Here is a 25,150-nt window from a genome sequence, read left to right on the forward strand (position 1 = left end):
CACCTAATAAACCAGTACTAAACTATCTCCAAGGGCTGCTCAGCATGGCCCTAGGGGAGTGGAAATTGGATTATTTTACCTCTGGTCTTCACTGTCCAAATAGTCAATATGTCTACATTTGAATTAAAAGCAAATGGAATGTCTGTGTGCAGAACACCTTGGAAAGCACTAGGGGAGTTTCCGAGGTAAAAACTGTGAACCTACCACAGAGGATACAAAGGATGCCCATATAGAGGAGATAGATACATGTGTGCCAGAGTGTATAACCCACAGAGTAAATAAGGGAGAGAAGCATGCTTAGTAGCGGATGAGTATGGACCTGACTGGCCTCACATTTGGAATACTGAACTTTCATCTTATAGTGTGCAGAGTCCATTTAAAAACCAGTTTCCCTGCCCTATTCAGTGGGTTTGAGGGCAGAAGAGGCAGCTGGGTGGGATAGGCATTGTTTGAATTCCTGCCTGAGGTTCTGTTTGTCTTATTTATTAGAAAATGTGCAAGAGAAAGCCAACTCTTGCCCCGTGGGGCATTGCTGAAATGAACAAATAAGTCCCAAGATCCTGATATTAAGGGTGATACTAAGAGTCTCAGGTCCAGAGACCTAGTGACAGTATGGGCAGTATGTCTTGGCAGATGAGTAGAAAATCAGGAAAGAATAGAGTTGGCACATCTGCTCCAGGCTTACCATTGTGTGCCATGGCAGTTCCCCCAGAAGAAAGCACAGAGGTGTTTTTGTTAAAAGCTACCTCCGTAGACTGCCTTCACCCACTCCAGGTGACTGCCTTGAAAGGCAGATAGGTTTTGACAGCAGACTTGACAGGATTTGGACCTGTTGGATGTAGCAGTAGAGGGGGAGAGGGATCAAGTTCAACTCATAGGATTCTGCAAGAAGATGGTGGGTGTATGGTGGTGTTGTCTAAGTTGGGGGAAACTGAGGAAGCGGTAGGCTTTAGTGGGAAAAGCAAGAGCTCTGTCTGTCATCTGGACTTGCACTTAGAGACGGTAGGTATGGAGTATACTATGTGTGACTGGGAGCTGTCCCAGAACAAAGACGTTCTCATACTTAACGTGACTTCCCCCGCCCCCTACATAATTGCACCGTGCAGGATTAGCTGATGAGCAAGTGGGCCTTTCTCTAGGGGTCATGCTACAAGGTGAGCACCGGTTAGGGAACAGCTAGGTATGTCCTGCGGCTCTGATCCAGCAGAAGGAATCTACTCACTCACCCCTTTTCGGGTAGGGCAAGCATGAGCGTGCTCTTGACCTAGTGACGTTAACATATGGGGCTCCGGTACAGGGGAGCCTGAACTTCGGTGCAAGCATTTAGAAGATTGTTAATCAACAGCAGGCGCCCAGCACCTGGAGCTTAGAGTCCTTGGTTCAGTGTGAAGTTGAGTTTAGGATGAGGCTCACCTGGTTGGCTGACGAGGCACTGAGCCTAGTGGAAAAGTGGAATCCCTCTTGCTGGGAGCAGAGCGTCCGTGGGCCCGGAGAGTTCATTGCTGCCAGGCCAGAGAGACTTTGCCTTGAATCCACTCCTGGACAGTCTTGCTTGTCTCAACTCTGTATTCTTTCATTTGTAAGCCTCATTTACTTCCCTTTCTTACTTATGGAGTTGTCACTTTTTCTTCCTGTAAGTCAGGATACTGATGACTTTAAACCCATACCTCTTTCTTCAGAGGCAGTTCCTTAACTCTGGATAAGGCAGAACTTTCCAGCGGTCAAAGCTAAACAAAACGTGTACTCTTGTACCAGGATCAAATTGAGATCATGCTGTTCATCCACACAGTTTTCTGAGTCTTCGCGAAAGCTTCCAGACAAGGTGCCTCAACTGTTGACGTTCTGGGCCAGATGACTCTTCATTGTGGTGTCGTCCTGTCTGATGACGTGTAACGTCATCCCTGGCATCTACCCACTAGATGCCAGTAGCACCCTTCCGCTCATGGTGCGACAACCAAAAATGTCTCCAAGCATTACCAAATACCCTTTGGGGGGAAATTCGCCCCTGGTTGAGAACCACTGCATTAGAATCTGAAAAAATTAGGGGTGACTCCACTGTTTAGACAAGGCCGGACTGACCTGTGATGCTCTGGAAGGCAGTGAGATGGAAAATTCAAGTCACTAACTCAGAGACCAGCCAAATGGATTTATGTCTTTTTATTCCCAGTCACATGAAACGTAAGCAACATGCAGACGTTCCTTACTGGACACCTGACCTGTGGGCCCCATGGTGATACCCATTCATAACTCTCTGACCTCACTTGGGACAGCAAGGGGCCAGATCCTGTTTGGTCCCTGATTGAAACACGGAAAGCAAGCCAGAATTATTTCTAAACAAGGATAACTTTGAGTAGGAAACATTTAAAATTTTCACCCCATGTTGCACCATTTCACCAACTCGATTTTGGCAAAAGGTGCATATAGGTGTTAAAGTGTGAGTTTTCTCGCTTAAGAACAGTAGACAGGACTTCACAGTCTATAAATTCTGTCTGCCTTCCGTGATCAAGACACAGCATTCCATGGGGGCGTTAGAAAGCCCTGGGCTTCAGAAAAGTGATTTTCCTGAAGGTCAGAAGAGGTGAGTTTCAGCCCTACCATTTACTAGCTGTGCAACTTTGAACAGTGATGTTTCGAAGTTTTAGCTTCCTGTATGTAAAATGGAGATATGAATTCCTCCCTTGCTTAATTCACGGAATGTTTTCAAGAACGAAATGAGATAAAAGATGTGAAACTGCATATTGTAAACTGGCAGATGCCCTGCATCCATGATTATTATTACTGTCATCATTCCTATTATCATTTTTGAATGATGGGCATCTTTAGAAACTGACCTGTTAAATATCCTTTTATGTACTCAACTCCCTTGGCTAAAAACTTATCTAACTAGGATATTTTCATTGGGTTTAACCACTCAGCCAGGCTGAATTCAAAAACCCCAGTGGGTATTAAATCTGCTCACTACTGGCTAAATAATATGTTTGAAGAGAAAATAGCAAGCGATGATCAGCATCTTATTCACAGGCATAATAGCACTGCTGAAACTCCCCTTTCTCGTCCCCTATTGTGATTAATATGGTGTTATTACTTAACATACACTGTGTCCCAGAGTGTGCTTGTTGCCTTTACATTGTATATACATAATACATAAACCGTACCCTCCAAAACCAGCCATTCTGAAGAAGCGAGAGGAGATCACAGGTGGTGGCGGCTGTGGTAAGGCACTAGCGTTCCGAGCTCCCTTACTATGATCAGACCTTTATTCTGCTTGTCTAGTCATGAAATATTCCTTATTCTAGATTCAGAATTAACTAGCATCTCGCGAGTGCAGATTCTGTCAGGCACTCTGCTAGCTGCCTCCACAAACATCATCCCATTTTCAGCCTCCCAGAACGAATGTAAGTGGCTTTGTCTCCATTTTTCAGATACTGAATCTGAGAGAGCAGGGGATGGACCAGACCCCAACTTGGATTTCCCAACTCTGAGTCCAGTGCTCATTTCATTATTCCAGGTTGTTTCCAGATCAAGAATGCTTAAGTATTCCCACACCAGGGAATTCAAAACAAAAAGCATCTATCGATAGGGACTTGATGGTATCCGTGCAAGTTACGGAGCTGGGCCGTTCATCTGGGTGTTGATGGTCCCAGCCAGAAGTTAGCATTGATTGGTTGGTTCATTTTCCCAGTTGTTGGGTACCTCAGGCTTGATTGCACAAAGGAATCACTTGGTAGCTTTTGTAATGCAAAACAATACCCGAAAAACAGTGCCAGCCTCTCCCCTTAATTGTATATTAGCATCACTCCTGTGCAGTCTTTATCAGTCCAGAACAAGCAGCGATGCCAGGCCCCACCACTAGATATCCCAAATTAGTTTTTCTGGGCAGGCCTGGGAGTGGGCCCAGGTGATTCTAATCTGAACCACTGCTCCAGTCAGTCTTCATCAGCCTTCTAGAGAAGGACACCCAGACTCCAGTTGACCTTTGCTCTGGGCCCTTGAGAGATAGCATTGCTCATGTAAAAAAGGCCAAGCATCAGAGGCCGAGATTTTTCTCTGGCACCCTCTTGAGGTGCTAAGGGTTAACAGATACACACTACTATATATAAAATAGATAAACAACAAGGACCTACTGTATAGCACTGGGAACTCTATTCAACATTTTGTAATAACCATAAGGGAAAAGAATCTGAAAAAGAATTTATACGTATGTGTGACTGAATCACTGTGCTGTACACCTAAAACTAACACAACATTATAAATCAACTATACTTCAATTAAAGAAAAAAGAATCCATGTTAACGGTCTTTCTGGATCTAGACTTATTTTTCAGGCTTCTCTTTCTGCTTTTTTTTTTTTTAATTTGGGTGTTATTAACAGTTTTCTTAGTAGAATGTGCCTGGCCACTTGCCATCCTGCAGATGTTGGAGAAACATTTGTGCTGAGAAGGTTGGTGACTCCTCATATGAGTTGCATTGACTGTCACTCTGTTGCAGTGTTCATTTGTGCTGCAAATATTAGCTCCATATAGGAGTCACCTTCACCTTTGCTGATTTTACTTCCCATTTCCAGGTGCAATTAGGGCTCCATCCCAAGCTTCCTAGTAAGACTTTATCTATAGCTTTCACTGCCTAATGATCATTTGAATATCTTATTTATTTTTGAATATCTTATTTGAGTCCGTTTCCAAAATGATTAAGATTGTTGGAACGAGGCAAATCAGATTTTCAGTTCCAGCCCCTATAATTCTTTAAGATTGTGTGACTTCCTTGATGTCTACTTTATTAGGGATATTGTGTGACTTAAAAGATTTATAAATTGCTTATAGTGTCTACTACAAAGTGAGTAATCAACAAATGTGGTATTATTGACATTATCATAAATATAATAATATTCTTTTCCTGTTAACTGTGATCTCCTAGGAAATAGGAATGTTCCACATTTGTTATTTTTTTCCTTAACATCTAGTACAGAGTTTGCACACACAAGGAATGTTCAGATAAATGAGTCTTTTTCAGAATTAGGTGATTTTTTTTTTTTTTGAAGGGGGATTTAAAGCATTAGGAATTCCTTTGATCAGTAGCCAAATCCCCAAGTGGAAGTAAAGGCTTAAATGGAATTATCTTGTAGCACGCACCATTGTCTTTAGTACTTTCTAAGGGTGACATTCTTTTCCCTTCCGCATTCTCACATATGATCAATTCTAAATCTAGACAAGTTAGGCAGCTATATCCTCAACACCTGGTTTCCTTGACAACTCTTCATATAAATAGTAAGGGCCTGTTATGGGGGGGTGAATGCCAATATAACTACGGTCTTAAGTCATCTTGAAACAAGGCTTTCAAGGTCAAGGCTAAAATATTTGAAATTATAATAAAACCTTTAGTTAATATTTCCTAGATGCATTACAAGAATTGAGTAAAAGCATCATCTTTTCAGGGGTGACCAGTGAAGAGGCTCATTTTTGGCTGGGAGCTGAGAGAAATTCTGATTGTCACTGACAAGGTTTACTTTTGGATCTTTTTACTACACCAAGACTTTTGCCTTCCATGTTTCATTAAAAAAAAAATAACCTTTAAACCAACCAGAAATTAATTAAGTGGCACCTCTGGTTCATCCTCCTTAACCCTCCTTCCCTGCTTGTTGTTGGCCCTCCCCTGCATTTCCAGTAAAGTTGACCTGTAGGGTGGATCACTGGAGCTGGGAACAGAGAGTGTCACCAGCAAAGGCTTCACCTCCAAAGGATTACAGAGCCCTCTAAAAGTAAAAAGTGCCTCATTAATGAAGAGCAGCATGGGGCCACGTTAATTGCAGCCTCTGAGGCTGTCCTTTAGATGGTTCCCTGTGAAGGAGGTGGTGAGAGTGGAGGAGGAGGAATGGGGGGTGAGAGGGTGAGAATGGGTAAAGTGTCCTCAAATCTCCAGGTGAACTTGAGGACAGATCACTGTCATGTTTTATGATTAAACTGCCTTCTGATTAAATTCAGGAAGGCAGGAAGAACTGCTAGACTCAGCAGATGCAAATGTCTGGACCCAGGTTTGGGGTTACTTATCTATTTTTGCACACTTCTTGTGTGTTTTGTGTCTCATCTGGTGTCATATAATCCTATAGAGTGAAGTTTTTCAACCTTTTGAAAAATTTATTATTACCTACACCCAGGAGCCTTTTTAGATATTTTAAAATTGTACTCCCCCCATTAGATTTTAATAACAAATCACAGTAATATCCAAGATTTTTTTTTTGCTCCCCAAAAGCAATTTTTGCTTTTGTTGCAAGAAGCAAAAATTCTGCATTTTTTAAGAATGAATGCTGAGAGGGCAGACAGCAGAAACAAGAAGAACTACAATCCTGCAGCCTGTGGAACAAAAACCACATTCACAGAAAGTTGAACAAGATGAAAAGGCAGAGGACTATGTACCAGATGAAGGAACAAGAGAAAACCCCAGAAAAACAACTAAATGAGGAGAGATAGGCAACCTTCCAGAAAAAGAATTCAGAATAATGATAGTGAAGATGATCCAGGACCTCGGAAAAAAAATGGAGGCAAAGATCGAGAAGATGCAAGAAATGTTTAACAAAGATCTAGAAACATTAAAAAACAGAGATGAACAATACAATAACTGAAATGAAAAATACATTAGAAGGAATCAATAGCAGAATAACTGAAGCAGAAAACCAGATAAGTGACCTGGAAGACAGAATGGTGGAATTCACTGCCACAGAACAGAATAAAGGAAAAAGAATGAAAAGAAATGAAAACAGCCTAAGAGACCTCTGGGAACACATTAAATGCAACAACATTCGCATTATAGGGGTCCCAGAAGAGAAGAGAGAGAAAGAACCTGAGAAAATATTTGAAGAGATTATAGTTGAAAACTTCCCTAACATGGGAAAGGAAATAGCCACCCAAGTCCAGGAAGCACAGCGAGTCCCATACAGGATAAACCCAGGCAGAAGAAACACGCCAAGACACATAGTAATCAAATTGTCAAAAATTAAAGACAAAGAAAAATTATTAAAAGCAGCAAGGGAAAAATGAAAAGTAACATACAAGGGAACTCCCATAAAGTTAACAGCTGATTTCTCAGCGGAAACTCTACAAGCCAGAAGGGAGTGGCATGATATACTTAAAGTGATGAAAGGGTAGAACCTACAACCAAGATTACTCTACCCATAAAGGATCTCATTCAGATTCAATGGAGAAATTAAAAGCTTTACAGAGAAGCGAAAGCTAAGACAATTCAGCACCACCAAACCAGCTTTACAACAAATGCTAAAGGAAGTTCCTAAGCGGAAAACACAAGAGAAGAAGGACCTACAAAAACAAAACAATTAAAATGATAATAGGAACATACATATCGATAATTACCTTAAACATGAATGGATTAAATGATCCAACCAAAAGACACAGGCTCTCTGAATGGATACAAAAACAAGACCCATATATATGCTGTCTACAAGAGACCCACTTCAGACCCAGGGATACATACAGACTGAAAGTGAGGGGATGGAAAAAAGATATTCCATGCAAATGGAAATCAAAAGAAAACTGGAGTAGCAATACTCAGAGCAGATAAAACAGACTTTAAAATAATGTTAAAAGACAAGGAAGGGCACCACATAATGATCAAGGAATCAATCCAAGAAGATATAACAATTTTAAATGTATATGCAGCCAACATAGGAGGACCTCAATACATAAGGCAACTGCTAAAAGCTATAAAAGAGGAAATCGACAGTAACACAGTAATAGTGGGGAACTTCAACACCTCACTTACACCAATGGACAGTTCATCCAAACAGAAAATTAATAAGGAAACACAAGCTTTAAATGACACAATAGACCAGATAGATTTACGTGATATTTATAAGACATTCCATCCAAAAAGAGCAGATTACACTTTCCTCTCAAGTGCGCATGGAACATTCTCCAGGATGGATCACATCTCGGGTCACAAATCAAGCCTCAGTAAATTTAAGAAAATTGAAATCATATCAAGCATCTTTTCTGACCACAACTGTATGAGATTAGAAATCAGTTACAGGGAAAATAACGTAAAAAACACAAACACATGGAAACTAAACAATACATTACTAAATAACCAAGAGATCACTGAAGAAATCAAAGAGGAAATCAAAAAATACCTAGAGACAAAGGACAATGAAAAGACAATGATCCAAAACCTATGGGATGCAGTAAAAACGGTTCTAAGAGGGAAGTTTATAGCAATACAAGCCTACCTCAAGAAACAAGAAAAATCTCAAGTAAACAAGCTAACGTTACACCTACAGGAACTAGAGAAAGAAGAACAAACAAAATCCAAAGTTAGCAGCAGGAAAGAAATCATAAAGATCAGAGCAGAAATAAATGAAATAGAAACAAAGAAAACAATAGCAAAGATCAATAAAGCTAAAAGCTGGTTCCTTGAGAAGATAAACAAAATTGATAAACCATTAGCCAGACTCATCAAGAAAAAGAGGGAGAGGACTCAAATCAATAAAATTAGAAATGAAAAAGGAGAAGTTACAACAGACACCATAGAAATAGAAAGCATCCTAAGAGACTACTACAACCAACTCTATGCCAATAAAATGGACAAATTCTTAGAAAGGTATAACCTTCCAAGACTGAACCAGGAAGAAATAGAAAATGTGAACAGACCAATCACAAGTAATGAAATTGAAACTGTGATTAAAAATCTTCCAACAAACAAAAGTCCAGGACCAGATGGCTTCACAGGTGAATTCTATCAAACATTTAGAGAAGAGCTGACACCCATCCTTCTCAAACTCTTCCAAAAAATTGCAGAGGAGGGAACACTCCCAAACTCATTCTATGAGGCCACCGTCACGCTGATACCGAAACCAGACAAAGATACTGCAAAAAAAGAAAATTGCAGACCAATATCACTTATGAATATAGATGCAAAAATCCTCAACAAAATACTAGCAAACAGAATCCAGCAACACATTAAAAGGATCATACACCATGATCAAGTGGGCTTTATCCCAGGGATGCAAGGATTCTTCAATATACACAAATCAAACAATGTGATACACCATATTAACAAATTGAAGAATAAAAACTATGTGATCATCTCAGTAGATGCAGAAAAAACTTTTGACAAATTTCAACACCCATTTATGATAAAAACTCTCCAGAAAGTGGGCATAGAGGGAACGTACCTCAACATAATAAAGGCCATATGCTACAAACCCACAGCCAACATCATTCTCAATGGTGAAAAACTGAAAGCATTTCCTCTAAGATCAGGAAAAAGACAAGGATGTCCACTCTCACCACTATTGTTCAACATAGTTTTGGAAGTCATAGCCACAGCAGTCAGAGAAGAAAAAGAAATAAAAGGAATACAGATTGGAAAAGAATAAGTAAAACTGTCACTGTTTGCAGATGACATTATACTATACATAGAGAATCCTAAAGATGCCACCAGAGAATTACTAGAGCTAATCAATGAATTTGGTAAAGTTGCAGGATACAAAATTAATGCACAGAAATCTCTTGCATTCCTATACACTAATGATGAAAAATCTGAAAGAGAACTTAAGGAAACACTCCCACTTACCATTGCAACAAAAAGAATAAAATAACTAGGAATAAACCTACCTAGAGAGACAAAAGACCTGTATGCAGAAAACCATAAGACACTGATGAAAGAAATTAAGGATGATACCAACAGATGGAGAGATATACCATGTTCTTGGATTGGAAGAATCAATATTGTGAAAATGACTGTACTACCCAAAGCAGTCTACAGATTCAATGCAATCCCTATCAAATTAGCAATGGCATTTTTTACAGAACTAGAACAAAAAATCTTAAAATTTGTATGGAGACACAAAAGACCCCGAATAGCCAAAGCAGTCTTGAGGGAAAAAAGCGGGGCAGGAGGAATCGGACTCCCTGACTTCAGATCAGACTATACTACAAAGCTACAGCAATCAAGACAATATGGTACTGGCACAAAAACAGAAATAAAGATCAATGGAATAAGATAGCCCAGAGATTAAACCCATGTACCTATGCTCAACTAATCTATGAGAAGGGAGGCAAGGATATACAATGGAGAAAAGATAGTTTCTTCAATAAATGGTGCTGGGAAAACTGGACAGCTACATGTAAAAGAATGAAATTAGAACACTCCCTAACACCATACCCAAAAATAAACTCAAAATGGATTAGAGACCTACATGTAAGACTGGACACTATAAAACTCTTAGAGGAAAACATAGGAAGAACATTGTTTGGCATAAATCACAGCAAGATCTTTTTTGATCCACCTTCTAGAGTAATGGAAATAAAAATAAACAAATAGGACCTAAGGAAACTTAAAAGCTTTTGCTCAGCAAAGGAGACCATAAACAAGACCAAAAGACAGCCCTCACAATGGGAGAAAATATTTGCTAATGAATCAACAGACAAAGGATTAATCTCCAAAATATATAAACAGCTCATGCAGCTCAATATTAAATAAACAACCCAATCCAAAAATGGGCAGAAGACCTAAACAGACATTTCTCCAGAGAAGACATACAGATGGCCAAGAAGCACGTGAAAAGCTGCTCCGTATCACTAATTATTGGAGAAATGCAAATCAAAACTACAATGAGGTATCACCTCACACCAGTTAGAATGGGCATCCTCAGAAAATCTACAAACTACAAATGCTGGAGAGGGTGTGGAGAAATGGGAACCCTCTTGCACTGTTGGTGGGAATGTAAATTGATACAGCCACTATGGAGAACAGTATGCAGGCTCCTTAAAAAACTAAAAATAGAACTACCATATGACCCAGCAATCCCTCTGCTAGGCATATACCCAGAGAAACCCATAATTCAAAAAGACACATGCCCCGCAATATTCACTGCAGCACTATTTACAATGTCCAGGTCATGGAAGCAACCTAAATGCCCATCAACAGACGAATGGATAAAGAAGATGTGGCACATATATACAATAGAATATTACTCAGCCATAAAAAGGAACGAAATTGGGTCATTTGTAGAGATGTGGATGGATCTAGAGACTTTCATACAGAGTGAAGTAACTCAGAAAGAGGAAAACAAATATCGTATATTAACGCATATATATGGAACTAAAAAAATGGTACAGATGAATCCATTTGCAGGACAGAAACTGAGACACATCTGTGGAGAACACACGTATGGACACCAGGGGAGGAAAGCGGTGAGGGGTGGGGATGGTGGTGTGATGAATTGGGTGATTGGGATTGACATGTATACTCTGATGTGTATAAAATGGATGACTATTAAGAACCTGCTGTATAAAAAAATAAATAAAATTCAAAAAAAAATCAATATGAGATGGTGGTAATGTAGAAATAGATAAGCAGAACAACATGAAAGGAAACATAAATGGTATCTTGAACTTCCTTTCAGAATCTTAAAATGCACCTCCAAAAATAGGTATTTTATACCTAAATCCTTAGTTTATGTCATGTTTAATGTCCATTAAATCTCAAAAATTAAATATCAAAAAAGAAAAAAAAAGAATGAATGCTAAAAAGTAGTTTATTGTAAGAGGAGAAGAGTGGTTTTTTTCTTTGCATTTACTAGAAAAATTATTGTCTCCATTCTTAGCAGGAGCTGGGTGTGTGTGTGTGTGTGTGTGTGTGTGTGTGTGTGTGTGTGTGTGTGTGTGTGTGTGTATTTGTGACTTTTAGCTGGGTCTTCTTTCTTCCTGGGTTCATTCAACGTCACATTCTTGCCCCTTGGTTCCTTATGTTTTCGTCCTGTAGATGCAGGCACATACACACAGTTGAAGATTGAAGATAAAGAGGTTATGATATAAACCAATAAAACACCATACAATCTGACTTAGAACTAGAACAACATCACCAAAGATACTTGGATGTCTTCGCATTCCATTACCCTACCTCCTCCAGCCCCCATCAAGGTAAACTACTAATGAGAATGCTGTAATAATGCTTTTATACATTATTATATAATGTATATAATGTCTCCCCAAACTGTACTGTATTCCCCTCCAAGCATTCATCTGGTGTTTGAATGAATGAATGAAGTAGTTCCACCAGTGTATTCCCCTCACAGGGAATGGTTCCCAGTAAGCATTTCTTGTTTACGTGTATTGTTTTGGTTTTTCAAAACTATTCATTGAGTGCCTCTGTGTGTCAGACACTGTGCTAAGTAGACATACATAAATACATACCGCGCATGTAAGAAGAAGAATTGCAGCTTCTAGAAATAATAAGTCCAGGCTCCTCAGGAGCTAATGCAGTTTTCTCCTCAGTGCATTGAAAAATCTGTTAGTTAAGAAGGCAGCAATATTTCAGGAAATTAAACCACTGTAACAGTCCAGTTCACAAATCAGAACTCCCAGTGCTTTGCAACACTCCATTTCATAACGTAAAGTCCTCAGAGAGGTTCAGACCATCCATAAATGCTCCAGGGACCAATCCCCCCAAGCTTCACAGAGCTAAATAGAGGATGCTTCTTGACAGGCATGAGAGAGGAAGGGGTTTTGTTGCCACTGATATGAGGAGGAGCATGTTTATAGATTCGTGATCACATTCCTCTTGATTCACTGTGCCTTTGTCATCATTCTCAAATTAATTATGCTTGTGGAAGATGGCTGCTCTGTAGAGTTCTGAATAATGAACATTTCAGGTGAACGCCAGATAACTCACTTTGGGCTGGGGTTTTATTTTCTAAATAAATGTTCATGGATGCCTAGTAGGATTGCTGTTACCTGTAAAGACCAACTTAGGGCTCTTACAAGGTTTTCTTCAAGGCTCCATTGTGGGAAGATGTGAAATGTGTAACTTAGCTCTCCTGTTGGTACTGGTTACTCAGAATTTCACAGGAGCCGACCTAGAGCTGCTTTTGCCGAAATGGGATTTCTGAGTTTAGAAAGTAGAACAGCTAGGAAATCTTCATGCCGTGAAGCATAGGGTCATCTAAAGAACGACGATCTTCCACCAACACTTTCTTTTGTTAGTCTTTGAGAAAGATCCTCTCTCCCTATACATCCAACCCTGTCAAGTTCAGGTGGGACTCTTAAGTTTAGGGCTATTGTATCTCTTGTTTCTGAAAAATAAACTGGTTGGTGATCCAATATAAATGATTCAGCCAACAGGCCTTGAGAAATACAGTACCTACTGTATCTCCTAAATTACTGTTTCTTAGGGTGTAGTCCACTGCTGTATCTAAAATGGATAACCAGCAAGGACCTACTGTATAGCAAAGGGAAATCTGCTCAATGTTATGTAACAACCTAAATGGGAAAATGTATAACTGAACAACTTTTGCTGTACTCCTGAAACTATCACAACATTGTTAATCAACTATACTCCTATATAAAATAAGTTAAAAAAAAAAAAAGGAATTCCACGGAGATCTGGTTAACAATACAGATTTCTGGGCCCTACCCCAGACCTGATGAATCATCACCTCTGGGTATGACCCTGGGAATCTGCATTTTCTGTAGGCGTCCTCCAAGGTTTTGATGCCCATCCAACTGTCTTCTATTAATCTTTCTCTTCTATGGGTTGCTAGAGTATATTCCGAAAATACAGTTGAGATTATGTGTCTTTGCTAATGAAAACCTTTTTGTTGCTTCCCACTGACCTTAGGGTATTGGCCAGAGTTCTTTATACATATTCTCCATATACTGTACTTCATACAGTATTTTCTAACGTCTCACCCTTTCCTCCTTCCCCACAGCCTTTCCCATCACTTCCAGCTTCAAGCTTTATCTGGACATATCAGATTGTAGTTACTTTACACACACACACACACACACACACACACACATACACACACAATTGTCTATTTATATCTCTGTGCCTTCACGGATACTATAATACCTCTCCCATCCTGCTTTTCTCCCAATATTTGAAAAACTCAATTTTCACCTGATTTGTCAAGATCAAATGTAAGGCTCATCTTTTCCAGACATCTCTGATTATTCTCCCTCCCTTCCAACCACCCCACCTTGACTGTCCTTCTTCTAGATCACTGCTATATGTACACCTGGAGGTATCATAGTCCCGTTCTTACCATCGTAATATCACAGATGTGGTAGCCAGTTTCCAAGATAGCCCTCGATAATCCCATCCCCTGGTACCCACACTCTTGTCTAGTCCCTTCCCATGTTGCCCAGGGCTGACCTGTATAATCAGTAAGATGTGGCAGAAATGACACCATGTAACTTCTGAGGCCAAGTCATAAAAGACATCCTAGCTTCTTTCTTGTTCTCTCTTGGATCACTCACGCTGGGAGAAGCCAGCTGCCCTGTTGTTAAGGCGTCCAGACAGCCCTATGGGGGTGGTCCATGTGACAAAGAACTGAGGCTTCCTGCTAACAGCCGGCATCACCTCCCAGGCATGTAGGAGTGAGCCTTCTTGAAGCAGATCCCAAGCATTTAGATGTCTGTAGGCTCAACCGACATCCTTACTACAACCTCATGAGGAATCCTGAGCCAGAGCCACCCAGCAGATACGCTCCCAAATTCCTAACACAGAAACTGTGCGAGGTAATAAGTATCGCCGTTTTAAGCTGCTGTGTTTTGAGGTAACTTGTTATGCAGTAAAGGATAATGAATATACACTAGACCATAAACTCCTCAAGCACCAACCATGTTTTATTCATTGTGGATGCTGGTCCCTAGCCCCTCCTCGGTACCTGACCCATATTAAGTGTTCTGTAAATGCTGATTTAAATGATTCCAACTGAGCTAAACTGGAGCATATTTTTGCTGGCAAGGGCAAATACAAATGCAGATGGCTTTATCTAGTAGGCAAGAATCTCATCTTTTCTGTCGCTCTAAATATAATTGGTAACAATATTAACAATTAAAAATAATAGCCAGTACCTATATACAGCATCAGAATTCTCAAAAGCCTTTAGAGTATGTTCTGTGAGGATGCCCATTTTACAGACGAGAAAACAAAGGTACATTGAGGTTCAGTTATTTGCCCAAAGTGACCCAGCCAGTGAGTGATGGAGCCAGGATTCAAACCCAGGCAGTCAGACTCTGGGGTGCATGCTGTTAACCAATTGAAAAGCTAATATTGAGCGCTTATGATGTAGCGAACACTGAACCAGGCCCCTTAGTTCTCTTGCCTCATTTAATGCTTTTTCAAAACTCATGGGATCTGTATTTATATTATCTATTTTAGGGGTGAGGAGTTTGAGGGTTAGAGAGATGAGCCTACCAGTGGGAATCTGGCCATTCAGATTCCCAAGCTTATGCTCAGTTCATGACCCCCTGTGGCACTGTCCGGAGTCCCCATCCCATCCGAGCTCCTCACCCTCCATTTCTCAACAGTTATGTTCTGAACATACAGGTTGGTTGCCAAGACAACAACTCAGAAATGACATTAAAGGCAAATGACTTTTCAGACATTCTGGGGCTAGGATGGTTTTTCCTTTTTAATTTTAAAAAATGGGTCACGGTGATCTGTAATCCATAGAAAAATGTTGGTAGGGATAAGAAATGTATTTTGAGTAATAAATATTTCCAGGATAATGAGGAAAGCTTCCAGATTACAAATAGAGCAACTCGCTAGGAAGGGAGCAGGATATGCTACTATTATCCCTATTTTTCAGATGAGAAAATTAAGGCCCAGAGAGACTTCAAAGCCAGGAGTATCTGACTCCAAAGTCTTTGTACCTACTTGCCTTGAAAAACTGCTTCTTGACGAACATAGATTTGGCTGGGTTGAGGCAGGGGCTTGGCTATGGCCCTACAGTAACTAATCCAGGAGCAGAGAGCACGTCTGAAAAGGCCCGGGGCTGCAGGAAGGGTGAAGAAGAAAGAAACACTGGCATCATTTCAGAGTAGAATATCTAGGGCTGGGGGACTGAAATATGAGGTAAGGGGAAGGACTCGGTCCTCATCCCCCAAATTTCACGTACTGAGATAATAATATCTGACCTTTAGACTAGTTGGAAGGGATGTAAATAAGGTAGCACATAGAAAGCTCTTCCCACAATGCCTGACACCCAGTAAACACTCAGCAGATGCTAGATAGTATTTTCTGTTGTGATCATTACGGGAGCATCCCAATGCCTCCTTAAAAACAACACCTTTAAGAAGAAATAGCTTATTTTTGTGTATGGTGTTAGGGAGTGTTCTAATCTCATACTTTTACATGTACGTGTCCAGTTTTCCCAGCACCACTTATTGAAGAGGCTGTTTTTTCTCCACTGTATATTCTTGCCTCCTTTATCAAAGATAAGGTGACCATATATGTGTGAGTTTATCTCTGGGCTTTCTGTCCTGTTTCATTGATCTATATTTCTGTTTTTGTGCCAGACCATACTGTCTTGACTACTGTAGCTTTGTAGTATAGTCTGAAGTCAGGGAGCCTGATTCCTCCAGTTCCATTTTTCGTTCTCAAGATTGCTTTGGCTATTCAGGGTCTTTTGTGTTTCCATACAAATTGTGAAATTTCTTGTTCTAGTTGTGTGAAAAATGCCAGTGGTAGTTTGTAAGGGATTGCATTGAATCTGTAGATTGCTTTGGGTAGTAGAGTCATTTTCACAATGTTGATTCTTCCAATCCAAGAACATGGTATATCTCCGTCTATTTGTATCATCTTTAATTTCTTTCATCAGTGTCTTATAATTTTCTGCATACAGGTCTTTTGTCTCTTTAGGTAGGTTTATTCCTAGATATTTTATTCTTTTAGTTGCAATGGTAAATGGGAGTGTTTTCTTAATTTCACTTTCAGATTTTTCATCATTAGTGTACAGGAATGCCATAGATTTCTGTGCATTAATTTTGTATCCTGCTACTTTACCAAATTCATTGATTAGCTCTAGTAGTTTTCTGGTAGCATCTTTGGGATTCTCTGTGTACACAAAAATAAGCTCAAAATGGATTAAAGACCGATATGTAAGGCCAGAAACTATCAAAGTCTTGGAGGAAAACATAGGCAGAACACTCTATGCCATAAATCACAGCAAGATCCTTTTTGACCCGCCTCCTAGAGAAATGGAAATGAAAACAAAAATAAACAAATGGGGCCTAATGAAACTTAAAAGCTTTTGCACAGCAAAGGAAACCATAAACAAGACCGAAAGACAACCCTCAGAACGGGAGAAAATATTTGCAAATGAAGCAACTGACAAAGGATTATCTCCAAAATTTACAAGCAGCTCATGCAGCTCAATAACAAAAAAACAAACAACCCAATCCAAAAATGGGCAGAAGACCTAAATAGACATTTCTCCAAAGAAGATATTCAGATTGCCAACAAACACATGAAAGAATGCTCAACATCATTAATCATTAGAGAAATGCAAATCAAAACTATAATGAGATATCATCTCACACCGGTCAGAATGGCCATCATCAAAAAATCTAGAAACAGTAAATGCTGGAGAGGGTGTAGAGAAAAGGGAACACTCTTGTACTGCTGGTGGGAATATAAATTGATACAGCCACTATGGAGAACAGTATGGAGGTTCCTTAAAAAACTACAAATAGAACTACCATATGACCCAGCAATCCCACTACTGGGCATATACCCTGAGAAAACCATAATTCAAAAAGAGTCATGTACCCAGATGTTCATTGCAGCTCTATTTACAATAGCCAGGAGATGGAAGCAACCTAAGCGCCCATCATCGGATGAATGGATAAAGAAGATGTGGCACATATATACAATGGAATATTACTCAGCCATAAAATAAATGAAATTGAGGTATTTTTAGTGCGGTGGATGGACCTAGAGTCTGTCATACAGAGTGAAGTAACTCAGGAAGAGAAAAACAAATACCATATGGTAACACATATATATGGAATCCAAGAAAAAAAAAAAAAGGTCATGAAGAACCTAGGGGTAAGACAGGAATAGACACAGACCTACTAGAGAATGGACTTGAGGATATGGGGAGGGAGAAGGGTAAGCTGTGACAAAGTGAGAGAGAGGCACGGTCATATATACACTACCAAACGTAAGGTAGATAGCTAGTGGGAAGCAGCTACATGGCACAGGGAGATCAGCTCGGTGCTTTGTGACCACCTAGAGGGGTGGGATAGGGAGGGTGGGAGGGAGAGAGACGCAAGAGGGAGGGGATATGGGGATATATGTATACGTATAGCTGATTCACTTTGTTATAAAGCAGAAACTAACACACCATCGTAAAGCAATTATACTCCAATAAAGATGTTAAAAATAAATAAGATTTTAAAAAAAGAAGAAATAGGCATCATTTCCTGACAAAACCAGCCTCTTTCCCTGCTTTCCCTTGTTTATCAAAGGTCAGAAACCAGCCTCACGCCTGAGATATCACTTTCCTTCACGCCCTGGGTTTTAAGCACGCACCTTTGGGGATGTGTCTTCTGTCAGCCGTTTACCTCCATCCTCATGTCACTGTTCTGGTCAGATTTCCTGAGTAACTTTTCTTTGGACCACCCAGCATCACATGAACCCTAGAATCACTTGCAGCACTTCACAGAAACTCCCCTTGGGGTCCGTTCCCCCAAGGAACTGGCCACTTTGGGAAGGTGAATTTCCCCTTAAGAGCCTCCACCACCCCCTCCTTTACACAGAAACCCTTAAAACCTGGGATTGCTTTTGTTCCTTTATGTAAGTACATTAGGTGGTATTCTTGAGCACAGTTGGATTTTTTTTGCTAATTAAATGTCAGAACATGCTGCTTAGAATTTTTAACAGCCATTGCAAGGATAATAATCTTGCCATTAACATAAACCTAACTTTCATTCTTATTATTGTTTTAATTACATGAACCCTTTCACGTGCTGAGTGATGAAGAGCACTCTAGGATATTGCCTGGCTAGGCGGTGGTGTTTCTATAGGGTACTCTGGGGTAGGTCTGCATGATGCCCTCCAGGTTTCTGCACCTTGCCTCTGAGGATGGACTTCTCCCCGTTGACCCCAAGACTTAACGTCCCTGGTTGGACTGAAGTTTATTGTAGGGTGGAAGTGAGATCCGTAGCAGTGTGAATTGCACCAGGAGAGTGCCCCGAAAGGTTTTATGGGTGACCACTCCCACCCATGTTTTTTTTTTTTTCTCCTAAAACCAAGGATTTGCAGTCCAATTTGGAGATCCACCAGAGGGGGCTTCACGTTTCCCGGTAGATCCCAGTTTATGATTTATTAATCTTTTATATAGAAATATAGGAAAAGTAGGTGGGTGATTTATTTTCCCTGTCAAAGCTATCTCTATTCCCTATTTCCCCTTACTGTCAAAGGTGCCATAACTTATCACGCTCCAAATCCTGAATCATCTGAGCCTGGGTGGTGCTGGCACACATTCACTAGGGGAAGGGAAGTGGGCTTTATGTATACTGGATGCTTTGTAATCCTCCCAGCAATATTGTGATGTGAGTGTCTTAAGCTCCCATTTTGCAGATGAGAAAACTGAGGCTCATGGAGGTTAAATGACTTGCCTGAGGTCACACAGCTTATTGGAAGTGGAACTGGTGCTAAAGCCCAGGCTCTGGGACTCAACAAGCTGTGCCTCTTCCAGTGTACTGTGCTGACCTGGACCCTAGCAATTACAGATACCTCTTCTCCTAGTTGAGGAAAATGCCAAAGGTAGCATTTGAACCCAGGCCTGGCTAACTTTGCAGTCATGCACGTGATCAGACATGTTTTGAGAAATGACTATGTTGTTACCATAATACAAATGACATTGTCCCTGCCTCAAGGAGTTCCAGTCCAGAGCAGGAGAGAGATGTGGAAAATTAGACAGCATGATGGCTTACTGTGCTGGAAGAAGGGAAACACCTTGCTTTGGGAACCCTCGCCCAGCCTGGGGCAGCGGGGAGGGTTGGCTGGAGGGTGGTACCTTCTAAGTTGGAATTCGGGGAAAGAGCAGGAATTGGACAGAGGCAGAGCGTGTTCCATGCTACTTCTAAGAAAAGGAGCCATTTATGATAAATGCATCTGCTTCTCACCACACGTTCTTTCCCCCTATAGATTCCTTAGTTTTCTTTCTGGGATTTTCTTTCTGAATACAAACTCATTCAAATGCTTCCTTTACCTCTAATTGAACACTCGAAGTTAATTGATTATGTATTAAGTCGGGGACTTGGGGCGACATTCAGTCCTGGGCTCGTGTTGAGATTAATTTATTCCTGTAGTCCTACTGTTCTGTAATGCATCTGAGTGCCTTGCGTGTGTATAAAAACTAAAGGCAGAAGCTGGAGCCATCTCATTCGATGGCTTAACCCAATGTGCTGGTGTTCGGCCTCCACCAAGCTCTCCTGCTTTGATGGTAACCAAAATAGATGAATAAGTTAATCAAAGGTCTGATTAAATAGCATGGCTCTGCAGATGGGCTGATGATTGCCAAGCTTCAGTTCAGGCAAATTCTCAAGGGAGAGAGGAAAGTGAGCTGAGTTCCCAAGGCCGAGGCTTATGTGAAAAAGAGTTATATAAAACCCACTGGAGGGAATTACTCGAAGTCCTCAGACCTCAGATCTTAAGGTGATGGCCAGCTCCATTACAGCTTTAACAAAATAGATAAGCGTAACAATACCATTGAATAGTCATTTTTAATGACACAGAAATGGAATATGACTGAAAGAAATATGTCTACCCAGGAACAATTAGGTACTGGTTGCAAAAAATATATATAGTAGGATTCAATTTTTGAAACCTTTATTTCTTGTTTTGTGCATATTCTTATTTCCTCCAATGAGCCTATATAATTTCTATAATAACAAAAATCTTTTTTTTTTTAAATCTGAGCATAGTGTTTTCATGTGATAGTTATTTCATAAACATTACTTTCCTTCTCCCTTGATTCGGATACATTTTCTTCCAAAAGAACCTCATATGCCATGAAGTTACATGAACAGATCTTTAAGAAAATATTCATTCATTTACTCAACAAATTTTTATTCGATGCTTTTTATGTACCAGGCACTATTTATAATGGTTATACAAAGAAATTAATGCACTGATTTTTTTTTTTTCCTTTCTCCTGCTCTCGCTCTTCACTGCCCTGTCTAGTCTGAAGTTTCCTGGATCCCCAACAAACATTACTCTGGGATTTACGGTCTGATGAAGCTTGTCCTCACCAAGACTCTTCCTGCCAACCTGGAGAGGGTCATCGTCCTTGACACAGACATCACCTTTGCCACCGATATTGCAGAGCTCTGGGCTGTGTTCCACAAGTTCAAAGGTAATGGTAGCTCATTTTTTTTCTGGTATCTTTGAAGGTGTCAGCATGTCAAGAAGAGTGATTTTTTTTTTCCCAATGTGAGGGCAACTCTTAAGGAGGTCGTTCTAATGAAACAGACAAGGAATTATAAATAGAGTGGAGCATCAGTTTTAGTACTGCCATTGGAAACATGTTAAACTGGAATTTGCTTGTGTTTTTGTAATAATTGAAGAGGTAAGATCTGTGTTCATAGGAAGAACCCAATTGAGGGTTGCTGAATTGCTTGTAAGAGACAAATATCGAATGTGTGTATTTTGTATGCAGATAATTGAGTTGACTTCCTGGTGTGGAGACATGCATTTATCAGTTTTCTCTTTTTATCAAATGATACTTTGATTGCCGAGAAAGCCTGTGAGGTGGTGGTGATGGATATTGATTATAGAGTGTTTGCAAATGTACTTATGGCTTCCATTAATGTTGTGGTTTATCGTTTTAAAGAAGTATATAAGTTTGGCTTTTTAAGACGTTCCTTCTAATCTAGTTAGTTCCTGTAGCTCTTGGCACTGCCCCAGGGTATGTGCGAGTATAAGGTGGGAAATTGTGAGCCCGATGGGTGTACATAACTCTGGTGGGGATGCGTGAGAGAAGTGGCAAGTTAGCACAAACCTTGGACTATTATTTAATACCCCTCTTCCAGGGGTCTTCCTTAAAACTGCATAATTTTTCAATTTTATATTCTCAGTGTTAGACAAATACAATGAGAGATAAATATGGCAGTGAGATTTTTTTTCTTCCGGCTTCTGCACTCTGGCTTCTGTGTTTAAAATTCCCCCTGCCTCTTTTCTATAGCTCCTTATCCTATGAAAGTGAAATACTGCTCCGTGATTTTAAATCACAGCATTTTCATGAATCAGAGGATATTCCAGTTGGTTTCTGTTTTCGTTCATGGACAGAAGAGTAAATTCCTCACCCACTCCAATCTCTGCCTGCTTCCTCCTGGGGGCCTCCCAGCTCTGGGGTAATTGAAAAAAGTCCTCCGCACACCATGGGGGGAAACACTCTGACCCTTGGGCTCTTTTCCTTGCCAGGATCAAAAGTTTCCTTACTCGTGTCAGTAATGACACTAGTAAAGACATCATTTAGCAAAGCTGTTGAAATGGAGTGTGTCTCAGCTTTCTGATCTGTTCTTCATAGCATGGTTGGATCTGTCTTTTTATTTCACAAATAAAGGGACAGAAGCTTGGTAGGATGCAAGGTTCTACCCGGAGCTGAGACCAGAATGCCTGTGTGTGTTGGCTTCCCCGTGCATCTCTTTTCAAGTCCCCCTATCAGGTCTGCTTGTTTTTTCCGATTACATCGAACTCACTGGGGACGGTTTTTCTATAGTTATGTGGTTGAGTTGGCGAAAAAGTTCTTTCGGGTTTTTGCATAAGATGTTATGGAAAAATCCAAACGAACTTTTGGGCCAACCCCAATATTTTATTCCTATTTTCACGCCGATGTTCAGTATTCAGGGTTGTATTTATTCAACGGGCACTTACCGCATCCCCACTGGGTATCACTGGCTATAAGGAGTGGGTTCTGGCTATAAGATGAGCAGTGAAGGGGAGTGAGAGTTATCACCTCTCCTGAAGGGGCTAAAGCTGGGTCGGTATCACAGCAGAGGTGATGATTGTGTCTGTCTTGCCGGATAAGAGTAGTGGTTGTGTGCGGTGGGTGCCCACATTCCCCTTTGGAGTAAAGGGCTTATTCCTCCAGCTGCTGGGAGCATTGCCTGCAGATGGGGTCAGCCCTCAGCCCCCTTTTCGGGATGATCTCAGGCGAAGAGAGTCACCTTGCCTGGGGCCATGCCCCCTTCCTGGGCCGCCCCACATCATGGACTGCCTGGTGCATGTGGTATCTTGCAGGATCCACTGTAGCCTTCCCTGGAGTCTGCCTGGCAGCTCCTTGTCCCCCTCTGCCCTGTCCTGATGGTGTTCCTTCCCTTTCATGGGTACTGTTCCAGGAGCTCTCCCTGAGTTAACCTCCCGCGCGCTCACTCCCATCCTGGAGTCTGCTTCCCAAGAAGCTCAATCTGAAATATTCATTCGGAACTGCAAGTCTCCCCTGGATAAGTGTAACTCAACGAAATCCCTGGAACGGTTGGCCACTGATTGTAGCCTTGTAACTAGGAAATCACATCTATTCTGTTCCAGCCAGGACCTGCCACAGTGCTGGTGGGGTTCTGTCGCCAATCATAACAACAGTAATAATGCTGCTGTTAACTCGTACCCGTCCTGTATCATCCGTGGAAGGGAAGGCGCCCGAGGCTCTTGTTGCTCCCAGAGCTGGCCCAGGGATTTGGATTTGGAGGGCTCTGAGACTCAAGGCAGTTTCTGGGGCAGAGCAGAATATATGGGTCAGGATCAGAGCAGGGGAAATTTGAATGCGTGGAGTTGATTTAATAGGCTTCGTTTACTTGTTCATTCTCTCACTCGTTCATTTCTAGCATTAGCCAGGACTCCACTGGAATATATTAGATGCTGTTGTTAGAACAGGACACCTGCCTTCAAGGAGCTCACAAACAAGGCATTCTGTGTTCCGTTTTTATCTATCACCATCAAAGGAGTATAAAACATCTGAGGTTTTCCCATGCCCACCCTAACTTTTCTGGGAAAATATGGAAGTGAAAAGAAAATAAGTAAGCCCTTATCTTTTTCATATGGTACTCTTTTGTACAGGGTTTGTTTTTTTTTTTGTTTTGTGTGTGTGTGTGTGTGTGTGTGGTTCTTTCTTTCTAAACTGGAATGATTAGAAGCCAGGTCATGGTACAGGAAGCAAGTCCCTTAGGACAGACCCATAAATGTAGAATGCGCTGATCCAACAGGGAGAGTTCCCCTCTCATAAAGGCAATCACAGTTGACATCTTCACTGTAAACATTTTGAGTGATGTTGATGCAATTTGGCCTTGTTGGTTTTTCTCTGGTTTGGAACAGCTAGTTGCCTGGGGCTGCAGTGGCTCTTGTGTTGAGTCCCATATAGGCTTGACTCCTTAAGGATGCTGTGAAATCGCCCTTACCTAAAGTCATTACGTGGAGAACCTAGTAAGAGGCTGTTTAGTGAGGGCTTAGACCATCCTCAGCCTCCGCCGTGGGCAGCTTTGTGTGCCTCTTGGGGATGTGCACGTGCTCCCTGAGCCCTGCCTTCACCTAAGCTGCAGATGCTCCCCCCTCAGCATCTGCACCCTTATCAAGCCTGCTGCAACTGCTGGAGGATTTTCAGAGCCTCTGATTCTTAATAGGAAGAATCAGACATGCCACTGATGGCTCGAATTAGGAGTCACGTTTACTGAGCTCCTACTAGCTGCCAAAGAGTTTGCTGTTGGGAGTGTTGCAGGAATAAATCAAGTTCAGTCCCTGTTCATTTGAGTGTATGTGTGAATAGGGGGAGAGAGACAATAAACAAAAAATAATAATAAAATGCATAGTGTGTTAGGTGGTGAATAGTGCTTAGGTGGAAATTAGAGAAAGGAGATAAGGGATGCCTCTGTGTGTGTGTGTGAGTGTGTGTATGTGTGTGTGCGTGTGTTATTTTAATATTCAAATAGGGTCATAATGGCAGGTCTTACATGAAAAGTGACATTTAAGCAAAAATCTGAAGAAGTCGAGATGACAGGCATGCCAGCTGTCTAGAGGAAGGGTAGGAATAGTGTCCTAGCCAGAAGGAACAGCAAGTGTGAAGTTTCAGGAGTGATGTGGCCTGACTTCTCTGAGGACTCGGATGGAGTTCAGAACAGAGCAGAGTGAGCCCAGGAGAGGGGCGGGGGCTGGGGAGGTCAGATCATGGGGACCTTTGTAGGGCAGTGGGAGGATTTTGTCTTTCCCTTCAGAGATATGGGAAGCTGATGTCTGGCTTTGAGCAGAGGAGTGATGTGATCTGATTTACATTTTTAATGGATCATCCTGGCCACGGAAACTATTTCTGAGATGGTTGCAGTTATCCAGGTGAGCCATGTTGTGGACTCAGACCTGGA

General features: G+C 41.1%; 1 protein-coding gene across 3 annotated transcripts in view; it reads left to right on the forward strand.

The window, feature by feature from the left end:
• LARGE1 (LARGE xylosyl- and glucuronyltransferase 1) overlaps nucleotides 1–25,150 on the forward strand; it is a 438,487-nt gene that overhangs the window by 180,992 nt on the left and 232,345 nt on the right. For all 3 annotated transcript variants that reach the window (XM_065886982.1, XM_065886980.1, XM_065886981.1), the window contains exon 5: nucleotides 20,988–21,159. In XM_065886982.1, the coding sequence (XP_065743054.1) occupies nucleotides 20,988–21,159 (172 nt within the window). The remainder of the gene's footprint in view (nucleotides 1–20,987; nucleotides 21,160–25,150) is intronic.

Source organism: Phocoena phocoena, chromosome 11, assembly GCF_963924675.1.
Source record: "Phocoena phocoena chromosome 11, mPhoPho1.1, whole genome shotgun sequence".
Lineage (NCBI taxonomy): Eukaryota > Metazoa > Chordata > Mammalia > Artiodactyla > Phocoenidae > Phocoena > Phocoena phocoena.